This window comes from Carassius auratus, unplaced genomic scaffold, assembly GCF_003368295.1.
Source record: "Carassius auratus strain Wakin unplaced genomic scaffold, ASM336829v1 scaf_tig00008771, whole genome shotgun sequence".
Taxonomy (NCBI): Eukaryota; Metazoa; Chordata; class Actinopteri; order Cypriniformes; family Cyprinidae; genus Carassius; species Carassius auratus.
In genome coordinates, this window is record NW_020523977.1 from 1 (window position 1) to 15,098 (window position 15,098).

The 15,098-nt window shown below is 38.0% G+C and overlaps 2 protein-coding genes across 2 annotated transcripts; one reads left to right on the top strand and one right to left on the bottom strand.

Moving 5' to 3' along the window:
- The first annotated feature begins 2,285 nt into the window (after positions 1-2,285).
- LOC113072317 (histone H3.3) lies at positions 2,286-4,080 on the top strand. Its single transcript, XM_026245331.1, has 4 exons — positions 2,286-2,326; positions 3,207-3,347; positions 3,430-3,583; positions 3,698-4,080. The coding sequence occupies exons 2-4, from the start codon at positions 3,220-3,222 to the stop codon at positions 3,824-3,826; spliced, it is 411 nt and encodes a 136-aa protein (XP_026101116.1). The 5' UTR covers positions 2,286-2,326; positions 3,207-3,219; the 3' UTR covers positions 3,827-4,080.
- Positions 4,081-8,548: 4,468 nt separating this feature from the next.
- Positions 8,549-14,561, bottom strand: LOC113072316 (G-protein coupled estrogen receptor 1-like). The gene is made up of 2 exons (XM_026245330.1): positions 14,388-14,561; positions 8,549-11,177 (listed from the first exon to the last, which is right to left on the bottom strand). The coding sequence occupies exon 2, from the start codon at positions 10,756-10,758 to the stop codon at positions 9,697-9,699; it is 1,062 nt and encodes a 353-aa protein (XP_026101115.1). The 5' UTR covers positions 10,759-11,177; positions 14,388-14,561; the 3' UTR covers positions 8,549-9,696.
- Between the last annotated feature and the right edge of the window lie 537 nt (positions 14,562-15,098).

The window sequence follows — 15,098 nt, forward strand, 5'->3', positions numbered from 1 at the left end:
TCAACCACCTCCGAGCCAAATACTCTTAACCTGGTGTAAATAAATCAGTATTGACAGACGCAGTAAGTTAATGACCAACTTCGTTCAAAGTTTGGAGTTGTGTTGGCTGTTTGCACTGCGTAGTTCTTATACGCGACCATTCCACAACAAAAACTAGCCCCAAGTAAATATTTTACGTGATTAACCCCCTTATCGGCAACTGTAAACATACAATCTTCGTTTTATGTGTTCCCATTTATATCTAAATGGGAACGGAATGGGTTTTATGCTTTAAAAAATTCAGTGCATCAACTGTAGCCTTTATTGAGGCTCTCCACTACAACATTAGAAGCTTACGCCAAGTACTCCGCGAGTAGCGTTCAGAGTTACGTAAAATCTTCGCCGTACGCTCCATTCAAGCCAACGGTGCGTACGGCGGGAAAATAACGTAGCGTAAGAAACACGGGCCGAAGAAGGAGGCGGATGCAGCTAACAAACCAGCCTGCTAGCTACATCTAGCGAGCGTCTCGACTCGTTCGTCTCGCTGCTGAGCAATGTACATGTCTTCAAGCATTCAAACAAGCAGCCTTTGAACAAATAAGCGAAGAGCACTTTCTTAAATTTTAAAAATGCATAGCTAGACTAAAGCTTCGATACAGAAAGCAACGCCATGTTTAGAGCGGATGAGATTGTTGATTTCACTAACATTGATACGTGAGAGCCGCGCGCATTTGGAAGAATTTACAAAAGGAAAAGCACCATTTTAAAAAGCACAGAGGAGAGGAAACAGCACGCGCTACAAACAAAAATCCGACAGTCGAATATCGAAGAGTCATCACGGTCCGCAGAGACGTATTTTCATCCATTTAACGTTTGCTTTACTTACGTATAGTGGGTTGGTTTCTCGGTTTGAGGAGAAGCGCTCGCCGCCGTTTTCGAAACCGACGGCATTTTCAGTCAAAACAATAATAGCGCGTGCGCGGGCACCCTCTCGTCTACTCGTGCTCTCGCGCGCCGCTACAAGGCCAATATGAGCAACTGGCGGGACAAACGAATAGAAGACAATATAAACATGCTGCCGTAGTGCAACGATGCCTCACACAAACCAAGTGACTATTACGACTAACATGTTGTTCAACAACGTTATTCAGAAATACATTCAAATGTAGCATGAACACAAAACAATGCTTATTTAGTAGCCATTTATATATTTTGAATTCCAAAAGACTAACTGTTCTATTTTCAGATGTAAGCCAATTTCTCCGTGGTTTGAGTTGCAATTAAATGTAGCCTACACTGTTTTTCAAAAGTTTGGGAAAAGTAAGATTTTTAATTTGTTTTAAATAAGTATTTTCTGTCCACCAAGGCTCCATTCATTTGACAGAAAAAACTGTAATATTGTAAAATAGTATTAACATTTGAAATAATGGTTTACTATTTTAATATACCTCAAACTATCATTTATTTCTGTGATGCAAAATAGAATTTTTCAGCGTCATTACTCCTAGTCTTCAGTGTCACAGGATCCTTCAGAAATCATTCTGCTATACTGATTTATTATCATGGTTGGAACCAGTTGTGCTGCCTTAGCTATATCTGTGACTTATTAGACGGTACAGTAATAAATTACATTTTAAAGTAGGCTATGTTAAAAAAGAAAACCATTATTCACAATATTACTGTTTCCTGTTCTGTATTTTTGATCAAATAAATGCAACCTTGACGGGAAAAAGAGACTTTTTAACAAACATTACAAATCAAAAACTTTTGGACGGCAGTGTAAGTTATGGCTTTTTAAGTTATAAGTTAATAAAGTACGTAAACAATTTCTTAAATGTGAGATTGAGGACAATACAAGTAGCCTGTTAAGCAGCCATTATTTGGTTGCAAATCGACTTTGTTTTTGTAGTAGGAAAAACAGTTCAGAAACAAATTAAGTGAGACTGAAGCCAACGTCTAAAGTCTACTTCAGCCTTTTATTTCTCCATCACCCGGTTTATCTAATGCAAATAATCTTTATGTTTTCTAAGTTATGGGGGACGCAAACAAATCTTAAATTAACTAAATAGAGTACCCCAAGTATATTACACCAGCACCTCTTTATCGAATCAACTTCTTACATTTAAATAAATATAAAAAAAAAAATAGAGTGTGTTCTATTATAAAAGGTAAATAAAACGAAACGTTGTACAGGCGGAGCTTGCATCGTTTAACCAATGAGATACGAAAACGTAACGTATGGGCGTGTCTAAGTGACGAGCCACAGGAATATATAAATAGAAGCCCGACCCACATATTTTCAAATACGAGATACTACGTGAGAGAGATCGTGGTTTACGAGGTTTGGGTAAGTCAAGTTATTTAAATTATTTTGTAGATATTTCGGCATTACACATTAATAATAGTAGTTGGTCTATAGCTAACTTAAAGCAAAACAATTCGCCAGTTACCTTCACAGAGCTGATCGGATTTTCGCTTTCTCATGCATGCTGATGAATCTTTTACTGGCTAACGTAATTTTAGTAGCTTGGATTAGTGTTTCAAACATTCTTGGTCTTGAACGAAGTTAACTTTAACATCACGTGGCGTTTTAGAAATGTTAAACGTGTGTCTGTTTTGGCGGGCTTTGAAGCATTGTGTAGTATCTGATAATTCTCTGCTGGTTTGTCAGTGTAACGTTAGGTTTTTCCCCGCCATTTTGGACAAAGGTTTGTTGAGCTTGTTCTTGAAAAGGTCGAGTTGCCGGTTAATTTCTCGGGATGCTGTGTTCAGATAAGCTCCCATTGTGCCTCTGCACATTTTCCCGCTGTTTCTGAACTATGCACCTGCCATATTTCTGGTTGAGGGTGGGTTTCGTGTTGGGACCGTCTAATCTGCAGCATTTGAGGAGAACCGTGTCTTCTGCAGATAGAGACTGATGAGCGTGATCTAGAAGCGTTTATATCTGATATAAGTTAGATCTACATAACGCGGCGCTCGTTTGATTGCCCAAGACCGGTTGTGCGTAAAATGTAGCTGCTTAATATTAGTTTAAAATATATTTTAGACTCTTGTTGTACATCTTGTTAAGTGCGATTTTTATGCCCTTTAAGCGGCTGCGGCTCTGGAACGGAAGTGGTCAAAGCAAAGCGTAAGACCCGGATGATACCGCCATTTTAAGTAACCGTTTGAGTTTAATTTTGAAACGGGAAGAATTCCGTGTCAAAGTGTTTTGTTTTTAATTACAGAGACTGAGAAACAATGGCTCGTACCAAGCAGACCGCGCGTAAATCAACTGGAGGAAAGGCGCCAAGAAAACAGCTGGCGACCAAAGCCGCCAGGAAGAGCGCGCCCTCTACCGGAGGAGTCAAGAAGCCCCACAGATACAGGTGAGGATGAGGTGCACATACCTGGGAAAGTGGCTTATCACTGGTAAATCACACCTTTTTCCCCCCTTCTCCTCTGCTTTAGGCCTGGAACTGTTGCTCTGAGAGAGATCCGTCGTTATCAGAAGTCAACGGAGTTGCTCATCCGCAAGTTGCCGTTTCAGCGTCTGGTTCGGGAGATTGCGCAGGACTTCAAAACCGACCTAAGGTTCCAGAGCGCAGCCATTGGGGCTCTTCAGGTGTGTGGCGACTATTGTGGTTAAGATTTATTCCATGACCGCGTCACAATGTGACACTGTTCAAAGTTTCTACAAACTCTAACATTAACTCTTGTGGTTTATTTTTTTTAACAGGAAGCAAGTGAGGCCTACCTTGTTGGTCTGTTTGAGGACACTAACTTGTGCGCCATTCATGCCAAGAGGGTCACGATCATGCCCAAGGATATCCAGCTTGCAAGGCGAATCCGAGGAGAGAGGGCCTAATTTTCATTTCACTTAATTTTTCCTTTTTTATTTTAACTTTTAATGAGAAACACTCAAAGTAAAAGCAATGGATTTGTACATTGGAGTCATTTTGTAAATCATTTCCTTACAGACTCAGGTTTTTAAAGTGAGTGTCTAGATTAACCATTGTAGAGCTCATCGTGAAGCAGCTTTAGTTGCATGCTTTAATGTATTTATCACTTATCTTTTACACGGATCATTGGGTTGTAAATAAAAATTATTCTACCTCAAAATGGTGTGCTGATTTGGTCTCTTTAATGTGCTCTGATTTTTAATTGAGACTTGCAGGATTATAGAATTACAGCTACAGAAGTCTCTTATGACCAGTGTTTTCTGTGTTCATTAGTTTGTGGAAATGTCAGACCTTAATTGTAGCAATGCCCTCTTTACGCCACAAGAGGGCGGATTCGTATCATTTTGGTGCAATTTACAACTTTAACCACAGTCTTGTCATCAAATTAGATCTAGGGGTGTGGTTATTTTCTCTGTTAGATGTGGTGTGCTACAGTATAACTCGCTATACATTATACGCTGAATACACCTTATTCGTTAGCACTAGTAAGTTACATTTATATGTAACATGAGATTGTTTGCAATGATATACACCTCATTATTGGGCAAAACCTGCCAAATTAAATCTGCGATGAGGTCATGACAATGATTTGGCATGCCAATCAAAACCGTTTAATCCGTATAATGTGCGGTATTCAGCATTCTAGTTTTAGTTTTTTTTTTTTATTATGTACTGATAGACGTTACACATTTCTTTGGGGTCCGCACACATTTAGCATTTAAGGAAGCTGCTCAATATGTTACTCAAGTCGACAATACTTCTTGGTAAATATTTTCAGTTGCTGTCTACTGTATGTTTACTTGTATCATCTTCATGGGCGCCCACCTTTTATTACTTTTTTTTTTTTTTTTTTTTTTTTAGTAGTAGTACCATATTAGGTCGACGTATTTATTTAGAGCCATTATACATTCAGAAGAGCTGCTCTCTTATAAGACTCTTCTATGAAAAGCTCAGTTTGAACGCTTGATGTTACCTAAGCTGCCTCAGTTCTTTTTTTTTCTTTTTTTCAAGATTTTAATATGTAAATGTAATTGTGGATCAGATATTTTATTCAGACTCCTATTCCCTAATCATATGCATTAATTCTACTTTAATTACCTTTGACAAAAGGCAGTCAACCCTTTGGTGTTGGTTTTGTAAGCCTTCATCTTATCATTCTATTATAGACCACAATATTTATATGACGTTGTTTTGTTGTAAAATATGAATTATTTTGACAGATGATTATTTTGTGCTCCTATATCTATTTTGAAAGTATATTTGAGGTTTGTATTGTTTGTTTGTGTGTGTGAGTACAGACCGGAAGCATGTAAACACTGGAAACCGTAAAACAGCATGAGTTCTGATTAGTAGATTCATTCAACCGCATCAAAGAATAATCTCATAGACAACTGGGACAAACATATGCGCTAGGACGCAATGACGTCAGCCCCTTCAACCCTGAGCCCTGCTCCGGTCCCAGCTGCAGACACACACTCTTCTCACAGTCTCTGTCTCACCCTCTCTCCATCACCTCTTGCTCTTGTCGTTCTCAGGATCGTCCCGTGTCTATTTATTTGTATTTATACAGATACGAGATTATCATGTCTCGCTGACTCTTTCCCAGGGGATGGATCATGGGGGTCCAGATTTCAGCTCTGTTGTCTGTCATTGTCTCATGTGTCTCTATCTTTCTGCGATGCTCACATCCTAAGGCTGTTCTCGTCATGGATTCTCAAATCTCTGTTAGAGGAACACAACCTTACCCATGCCCTATAGATCAGTCTGAGACACAAGTTTCCCAAGTCACTCTTTTGTTTCTCTCTTTATATGTGGGTTGATTTTTATAATATGCAACTTTACAGAGTAAATCTGTTAATTTTCCTGGTGATGTCTTTACAAATTCATTAAAAGTTATTCAAACAATGCTTACATATTTTTCCCAGGCTGAGCTCTTACAGCTGGAAAAACATTTCTTGGTTTTGCCAGGCTGTCTTATTTTTATTTTTGTACTTTTTTCTTCTTGCACACTACGGAAGAACTGCATGTTCTGTTGCGCTGATCTATATTAACCAATCTCTTTGCATCACTCAGCACTCCATAATGACATACGCTTGTGATTATCAACCACAGTTACATTATTGCAACTGCAACTGATACATGCTACGAAATACATTTTATCAAAATTATGTAAAAAACCAACAAACGGGTTTCAGATCAACAAGCATGTTCTCCATTGATCTTAGTGTTTTCATAACTTGTCTCTAGAGCAGTGAGTATTATTTACTGTATATGCCTGTATAGTATTTAATACTTTTATTTTAAATTTGATATTTCAAAATTTTACTTCCGTTTCGATCATATTTAAGTGCTTTTGCTCAGTTTAAGTTATTTAACTACTTCTAACTATATAATAAACGATAAGTGATTTAACTGTGCCATAAACTAAAACCAGTATTTTGTTATATGATACTACAATCTTGTTTTCCATATAAGAAGTGAATAAATCAATTATGCATAGATATCCCCTCACCTTTCTAGACAGCTTTCTTCAAACTAAGAGTTACCTAGTGGTCTTATTACAAAATTGACAACCATTTTATAATTTATTGTGAAAATTGGGATATTTATTTATTCATTCTGCTTTCTCAGGCTCAAATGCATTGCACCACACTTAACCCAAATCATTATATTGATCATTTTGTATGATCAATGATATGATAACAAAACAAAAAAATCCCAAGGCACCAACTTTGAGATCATTATTATTATTTTTAATTTCTCATTTTCCTGTATTTGTTTATCTTTGTTCAGTTGTACTTGGGAAAAAGCCCTCAGACTGCCACTGTGTTTATAAATAATTTGAGTCATATATTGTTTTAGCCCTGGGCATGAGAGGGCTCACTCTAGGGGAGAATATCAGCTTCCTGTTATCAAGACGCTCTTGTTATCATTTGTAATATCTCTATACGAAAGTACTGTACATTTAAATGATTCTTAAATCATCCCGACACATTTTGAACAGTGACACAATCATTTCAAGTTTTATTGTGTATCCATATGAAAGCAGCACTACAGGTGCATCTCAATAAATTAGCATGTTGTGGAAAAGTTCATTTATTTCAGTAATTTAATTTAAATTGTGAAACTAAAATAAAATTAAATAAATTCAATGCACACAGACTGAAATAGTTTAGTTTTTTTTTTTTTTTTTAATTGTGATGAATTTGGCTCACATTTAACAAAAACCCACCAATTCACTACTATCTCAACAAATTAGAAAACTTCATAAGACCAGTAAAAATATGTTTTTAGTGATTTGTTGGCCTTCTGGAAAGTATGTTAATTTACTGTTCATGCACTCAATACTTGGTAGGAGCTCCTTTTGCTTTAATTACTGCCTCAATTCGGCGTGGCATGGAGGTAATCAGTTTGTGGCACTGCTGAGGTGGTATGGAAGCACAGGTTTCTTTGACAGTGGCTTTCAGCTCATCTGAAAGGTAATTTAACCAACTTTTGGTGCTTTTGGCTGTGTGGGCAAGTGCCAAATCCTGCTGGAAAATGAAACCAGCATCTTCAAAAAGCTGGTCAGCAGAAGGAAGCATGAAGTGCCCCAAAAATGTCTTGGTAAACAGGTGCAATGACTTTGGTTTTAAAAAAAACACAATGGACCAACACCAGCAGATGACATTGCACCCTAAATCATCACAGACTGTGGAAACTTAACACTGGACTTCAAGCAATTTGGGCTGTGAGCTGCTTCACCCTTCTTCAGACTCTAGGACCTTGGTTTCCAAATAAAATACAAAACTTGCTCTCATCTGAAAAGAGGACTTTGGACCAATGGGCAACAGTCCAGTTCTTCTTCTCCTTAGCCCAGGTGAGACGCCTCTGACATTGTCTGTGGTTAAGCAAATTCGTTGATATGTCTGTGTGTGTTGGCTTTTGATGCCTTGACCCCAGCCTCAGTCCATTCCTTGTGAAGTTCACTCAAATTCTTGAACTGATTTTGCTTGACAACCCTCATAAGGCTGCAGTTCTCTCGGTTGGTTGAGCATCTATTTCTTACTCAACTTTTCCTTCCATTCAACTTTCTGTTAACATGCTTGGATACAGCACTCTGTGAACAGCCAGCTTCTTTTTCAATGGATGTTGTGGCTTACCCTCCTTGTGAAGGGTGTCAATGATTGTCTACTGGACAACTGTCAGATCAGCAGTCTTCCCCATTATTGTTTAGCCCAGTGAAGAAAATTGAGAGACCATTTTGAAGGCTCAGGAAACCTTTGCAGGTGTTTTGAGTCGATCAGCTGATTGGCATGTCACCATATTCTAATTTGTTGAGAAAGTGAATTGGTGGTTTTTTTTTGTTTAATGTGAGCCAAAATCATCACAATTAAAAGAACCAAAGAATTAAACTACTTCAGTCTGTGTGCTTTGAATCTGTTTAATACAAAAGTCTCACAATTTGAGTTGAATTAATGAAATAAATTAACTTTTATAAAGTTAATTTATAACTTTATAAAAATTTATTTTTATAAATTAACACAACATTCTAATTTACTGAGATGCACCTGTATGTACATTTTGGCGATCTAGCGGTTAATAAACACAACTGCAAACACCCCGTGGAAGAACATTCTAACCGGAGCTACTTCTCCAAGTAAATGTGTATGGTGATTCATGCAGGTATTTGTTACTCCCCAGCGGTGATGACCCGAACAGGCTACAACAGTCCAAAAATAATCACTTATTATAAATGTATCATAGTGATTTGGGATAAGACTTTTTTGGTAGGTAGATGAATTTATGATGTACTCGCTTATTGTTTACATTTTGCAAATTTTGAATACAGACAACTTACATAGTGTTGCTTTATTATCCATATCAGTCTTGACAGTGTACACTTATTTGAGTAACCCCCTATACAGTTCAAAGCAATCTACTGCAATTTCTACTTGTTTTGCTGATAGAGAGCACTCATGAGAAAATAAGTGGAATGAGCATGCAACAAATAACTCTGGGTCAGGTAAACCGCTGTGCTGGACATCACATTTCCGAAGTCACTGCATTATATGCTGGAAACAGGAGCCACAGGAGGGTTTAGTGTCGCTAACACTTGTCCAAATGAGCAGTAATCCACCAAATATGCTTGCATTGAACTGAATTTACTTGAATGTTTCCATAATGATGTATTTGTGTAAACCTAGAGCGATGAACTTTACGTTTTCAAGCATTAGTGCTGTTTACCATTGTTTATGGAATCCCTAAAATTGGCCTGGGAGTAAATCTCACGCTCTTGAATATGACGAAAGATTCTCACGTTTTTAGCATCCCCCCTGAAGGTGTCCTCAATGAAAAATCCTACAAAATATGCATTTATTCAGTCTTGAAGCAGAACAGATTAAGTTGTTGATTTTATCAGTGTCAGTAGCATTAAAATATGAAAAGGAGAATATATGTAACAATAACTCAGATGGGAAATGGGTAGCAGTTGCTTCCAAGACTTTATTTGTTTCCTTAAAATGGACTCAGAGAATATCATCTTCATTGTGACTTGTTGTCGTATTTTGTAAAAAGGTAGCCGTAAGCCAAACTCTGCATCTGCGTTTTATAATCCACTTCATGAGCAGGTGATTCACCCTGAATAATCCTTGTTTTGCTCAGCCGACTTTAAGAATTAGGCAGTGTTCAAGGCGTCAAGCTAACCCAAAGCTCTCTCCGTCGATTCATGATCAAGTTCTGGAAAGCGAGGCAAGGCAGATGTCAACCTCAGGAATTACAGGTCGCCACACCTGTGCTACACTTCAGACTCGCTCCTGACATGGATGTGCAAATCCAGGGTATGATTACAGAAGCGGTAAACCACAGACCAGCTGGTCTTCCTCTTGATGAAAAGGCGCAGCTTGTCCCTGAAAGTCTCCCCGAGGAAGCTGTAAATGATCGGGTTAAGGCAGCTGTTGGAGAATGCGGCCAGGTTGACGATGTGTCCAGTCAACGGGTAGTCGTGCCACAGTGTGGTGTCGCTGCGTTTCGACGGGTCAGCTGTGCCTTGGAGCAGCTGGATGCTAATGAAAACATTTTCAGGCAGCCAGCAAATGAAGAACACCAGCACCACCACCACAATCATGCGCAGGGCCTTCTGCCGGCGCGGCCACAGTCCCCTGTGCTTCTGGGATCGCATGAGGGTGCGGACGATCAGGGAGTAGCACAGGCCGATGATGGAGAAGGGCACCAGAAATCCGATCGTCACCTCGAGCCACTGGATCTCAAAGACATTGGCGAAGCAGAAGTGCACCTCGCCGGTGTGTTGTGTCTGCACAATGGTGAAAGGAAGCAAAGTAGCCAGGATAGAGGCCATCCAGATGAGGCTGCAGCTGAGTTTAGCGTGCTGCATGGTCCGGAGTGGACTGCTGCTCAAAGAGTTAGCGAGAGCAATGTATCGGTCGAAACTCATCCATGTCAGGAAGAAGATGCTGCTGTACATGTTCACCTGGAGGAACAGCGACATGAAGGTACAGAGGACGGCGTAGTCGTAGTACTTCTCATTGAGATTGAAGACTTCGATGAGCGAGTCTGCCACAAGAATAAGGTCCGCCACGGCCAGGTTGACGAAGTACAGATCAGGAATGGTCATCTTGTCCCTGTGGTTGAGGTTGACCACCAAAATGAGGATGTTCCCAATGAAGCCAATGGGGAACAATAATATGGTGTACAGGCAGGAGAGAAACAGGCCGATAACGTAAAACTCATAGGTGTCTATGCTTTCTTTCACATCGGTTAGGTTGAAGTCATACGAAGCATTGAACTGCTTAGTGTCATTTACGTAAATCTGAATCACAGTGGTAGTCTGTTCTTCCATACTGGCAGAGTCTCTGTTTTAGATGCTGTGAATGATGCTACATACTTCATTTGTGTCAGTGCCCAGTTTGCCTTGTAGAGAGCATCCTTCATTAAGCCTCCATTCGAATTTTGATGGTGTCCGGTTGTTTACGAGCAGGCGCTCAAGATTTGATAGATTCCACCCAGACAGTTTCGCAAACTGGAGACGCAGCCAGGGTTGAAGACCTCCATTTTCAGGACAGTCTCTCAGCTGTGGAGGCTGCCTGGGCTTGTGTGATCCATGGCAACGACACCAAGAGCCACTCCTTAGGGATTGTGCTTCCTTTTTTTCTTCTGCACACTTTGCTCTCCACACGTGTTTAATCCAGTGCAGTTTGGTCGCCTCCAGTCCATGAGCATGATTTTCTTAGTGCACCAATGACACCACCACGGTGACACCTGATCAAGCGAGAGAGAAATGAGGAAGATAATATCTGAAGAACAAAACATTTTGTCATCATTTATTCACAGTTCTGTAATTCAAAACCTGTATGACTAGATATATGTTATAGTTCATGTAATGAAAATCAAGCCAAAAGTCCAAAACAGCCAACGGACCTTTCGCTGAATGGACACAAACACTTAAAAACTTTTTTCTTAATATAAGAAAGAAAGTCATACAGGTTTGGAATTACATGAGGGAGAGTAATTAAAAAAAAAATGTAGGTGAACTATTCCTTAAATGCAAGTAATATGTTAAATATCTGCTTTTGCAGCCCTCATACCAGTTTTAATTGATTCACCTTAAGGATTGAGTGTCTACAAGCTTATTAAAATGCAAAGCAATGTCTTAAACAGATGCATTGAAGCACCGTGAGCTGTCATTCACATGTGCTGAACTCGGCAGGCTGTACAACTGCTTCATAGGGATAGATACAATATTTGATTTTTCCCTCAGGAATAGGCTAACTGCATTAGATAACTCTTCATTAAGAACTGATTTTTACTACACTCATGCATTGTGCTTTTGAAGAGAAAGACAGTCCAAGGTAGTGAACTGTAATGATTTTCCACTGACATGGAGTTAACGAGTGTCAAAAGAAGATAGAATCTCATTATAATAGTAATTTCAGATGAATATGCCACAGTATCATGTATATCATGAATAATAATGTATAATGAATTAAATCCAATGCTTCCATGCTAATTAAAATGCTCATTATGCAAGAATTACCATATATTTGTAAAGGGTATATGATGTAGGTATTTAGATACAGGATCTTAATCAAAAATAATTTAGAAAACAAATACAAAATTTTTCTTAGTGAGTACTAAAATTAGGTATGGCAGAAAAAAGATTGTCCTTCAGTCAGCAAGCAGGGCATATCTGACTTTTAATTTCCTACATAGATGAAGTATGCCTAACTCAAATATAGGGATAGAGCCAAATTTAAATGTGCATAATTTTAATCACAATGAAGACTACATCAGTTTTGTATCGAGAAAGAAGCCCAGTGATTTTAATGAGGTCTGTGTGGGCTGTCTGGACTTGAAATACTTTAACCTTTTAAAAGAATCGGCCCGGAATAAATTCTCAATGAAAAGGGTCAGCACACTGCAGAAAAGTCTAAGAAGTGCAGCCAGTTTTCCAAAATTAGACCACTTATTTTCAGTATTTGCAGATGGCTTATTATGAGCATAAAGGTACAGAGCACAGTGTAATCAAATGCAATCTTCACATTGATTGACAGTTTGCAATACTTATCTCTCAATTAAAATGTAGGAAATATATATATATATATTTAGAAAAATATGTCACTTTAAAGTTTCTCTTAATAGTTTTATTCCATATATGTTGAACACAACATTTGTATGGCTTATTGAGTGCCCATTAAACTAAACAAATATAAACTAACAACATTATTTAAGGCTTGCTTTCATAATAACAAACAGAACTGTGAGAGTCTTAGTCTGATCCTGTAGCTGTAATTCATTCTCAACTGCAGACCCATTCAGACGAGATCACTGCATAATAGATAAAGGAACATTTGTTATTGCCTAAAATTACATCTCCTTCAAAAGCCCCTTTAGGACAATATAACTCTTTCCCAAAAAGGAATCTGCACATTTACTCACAGATGCAAAATGACATGAGCAATTTGTCAATTTATTAGTGATGGAGTAGTCACATCAACAGAAGACAAGCACCCAGATAATTGAAAGGCTCATTTGGAAAAAGTGTGTGTGTGTGTGTGTGTGTGTGAGAGAGAGAGAGAGACAACGAAGATAATGACTCTTTATCAACTATTTGAACTATTCTCTGCAGTGAATCTGTGAAATTAGTGCACCTGTTGAAAAGACTTACACTAGCATGAATCTGCATGATGTTCCAGGCTGGTTTATTCTGGTTCATGGTGCTTTGGTGCTGGTCTAGCAGGTGCACCAGCATAGTCATGCTATTCTAATACAAAACTAAACAGGTGAAGCAGGTCGACCAGCGTAGTCTTTCTGGTGAAGCCGGTTGACCAAAATAGTCTTGGTTAAGAGAGTTAATCGTCATATTCTGTTTGGGTTATGACTGCATGACCCTTTCAATAGCTCATTCAAGAATCAAGTTGATATTTCATAACTTTCACTACCAAATGTTACATGTTACTTATACTTAGGGAACGAAAAACCCAGATATAAAACAAATACAATAAATTTTCATGATACGTCATAACATTGTATTATGTTGTTTATAGTATTCATACATTTTTATATTTCCAGTTTTATTTTCATTATTTGTAATATTTATATTTAGCTTTATTTGATTTCAGTATACATTTTAGTTATTCAACATATTTTAAAAGCAATATTTCTAATTCTCATCTATGTTTTTCAAGTTTATATTTTAAGTATATATATATATATATATATATAAGTTTATATAATAAGTATATTTTATATTTTTTATTATTATTATAATAGTTTAAGTTAACAATAAAAATCCTGACACACATTAGCAGTACATTCCAAAGAGTTTACTTTGATTTGTTTTGTTGTATTTTTTCTGAAGGAAACCGCAACATGGGTATTACATTGTAAAACAGTATTTTTTTTTTCTTTTCTGTATGACTACTTTGACGAGGGTTCAAAGGTTAATTTCAAAGTTACTGTATTTTTCCACATATGTGACCCTGGACCACAAAACCAGTCATGGGGTAATTTATTTTATTTTTTTATTTTCTTTTAGATTTATATAATAAGCTTTCCACTGATGTATGGTTTATTAGGACAGGACAATATTTGGCTGAGATACATTTATTTGAAAATCTGCAATCTGAGGGTGCAAAAAAAGAGAAGAAAATCGCCTTTTAAATTGTCAAAATTAAGTCCTTAGCAATGCATATTACTAATGATAATATATTTTTGAAATATCAATATATGATATTACAAAACATCTTGATGGAGCAAGATCTTTACTTAATATAGTAAAGATTTTTCATCATTGAAGAAAACACACACACACAATTTTCTAGCCGTTTTAGACTTTTTAACTGGTTTTATCCCACAAATAAACTTAATGTCTAGTAACTAAGCTATTATGCGACTCGTTTACTTCTCTCAAAAGTATTATTAATTAATAAAATCCATGAATAGAAAATAAGAGAGTCAAAAGTCACTCACTTTATTCACGAGGGCTTGTGATGCAGTCAGTGTAGAGTTGCTACAGATTTGTAATTCCTTTACCGGGACAAGATCCACTGTCTGCGCCACCTACTGTTATTAGACAACTGGATGCTGTCAGGAAGAAGGTCCAGAGAAGAATATAACTACAGCTTCCCTCCTTTGTGGCCACTAGTTCACTAGCCACCCCTCTGCCTCCTCCTTCTCTTCTCTCTCTCCTCTCAGCTCTGACTTTCTTCCGCACACATGTGGACAGCATCAATAGCAGGAGACCCACCAATGGCTGTTACCTAGCGCAGGACATATGGCCGCTGTCTCGACTCATTTCATCTCTGTTTCAACTGCGGAGACATCCATGACACTAGTGTTCATTAGTCTAATTGTAGACGAAGATTTCACAAGGGCAGGTTGGTTTAAATGCTCCAGACCTGGAATGAGACGTCCCTGATGCAATGAGTTTGATGATGAATAATCGACAACTGTGTCATTTATGTCACAACGTCTCTGAGAGAATGGAAACTATTCATAATAAGATTGTGTGAGAAGTTAATCGTGCAGGACAGTGTTAGATGGAGAACTGAAATGACCCTTTGCTTGGAGAACGAGGGGCAGCAAAGCTTTTGAGATTACTGAGTCACAAACTATTATGTTTGTAATTCGATTTTCTGAACAGGGACGGATTCTGTTCACCTTTTCAGCCTCTCTGCGTCG

Coding starts and splice junctions, on each gene's coding strand:
- LOC113072316 (XM_026245330.1), bottom strand. CDS start 10,758: ATGGAAGAACAGACTACCACTGTGATTCAGATTTACGTAAATGACACT.
- LOC113072317 (XM_026245331.1), top strand. CDS start 3,220: ATGGCTCGTACCAAGCAGACCGCGCGTAAATCAACTGGAGGAAAGGCG. Junction 3,348..3,429: donor AAGAAGCCCCACAGATACAG/GTGAGGATGAGG, acceptor CCTCTGCTTTAG/GCCTGGAACTGTTGCTCTGA. Junction 3,584..3,697: donor CAGCCATTGGGGCTCTTCAG/GTGTGTGGCGAC, acceptor TTTTTTTAACAG/GAAGCAAGTGAGGCCTACCT.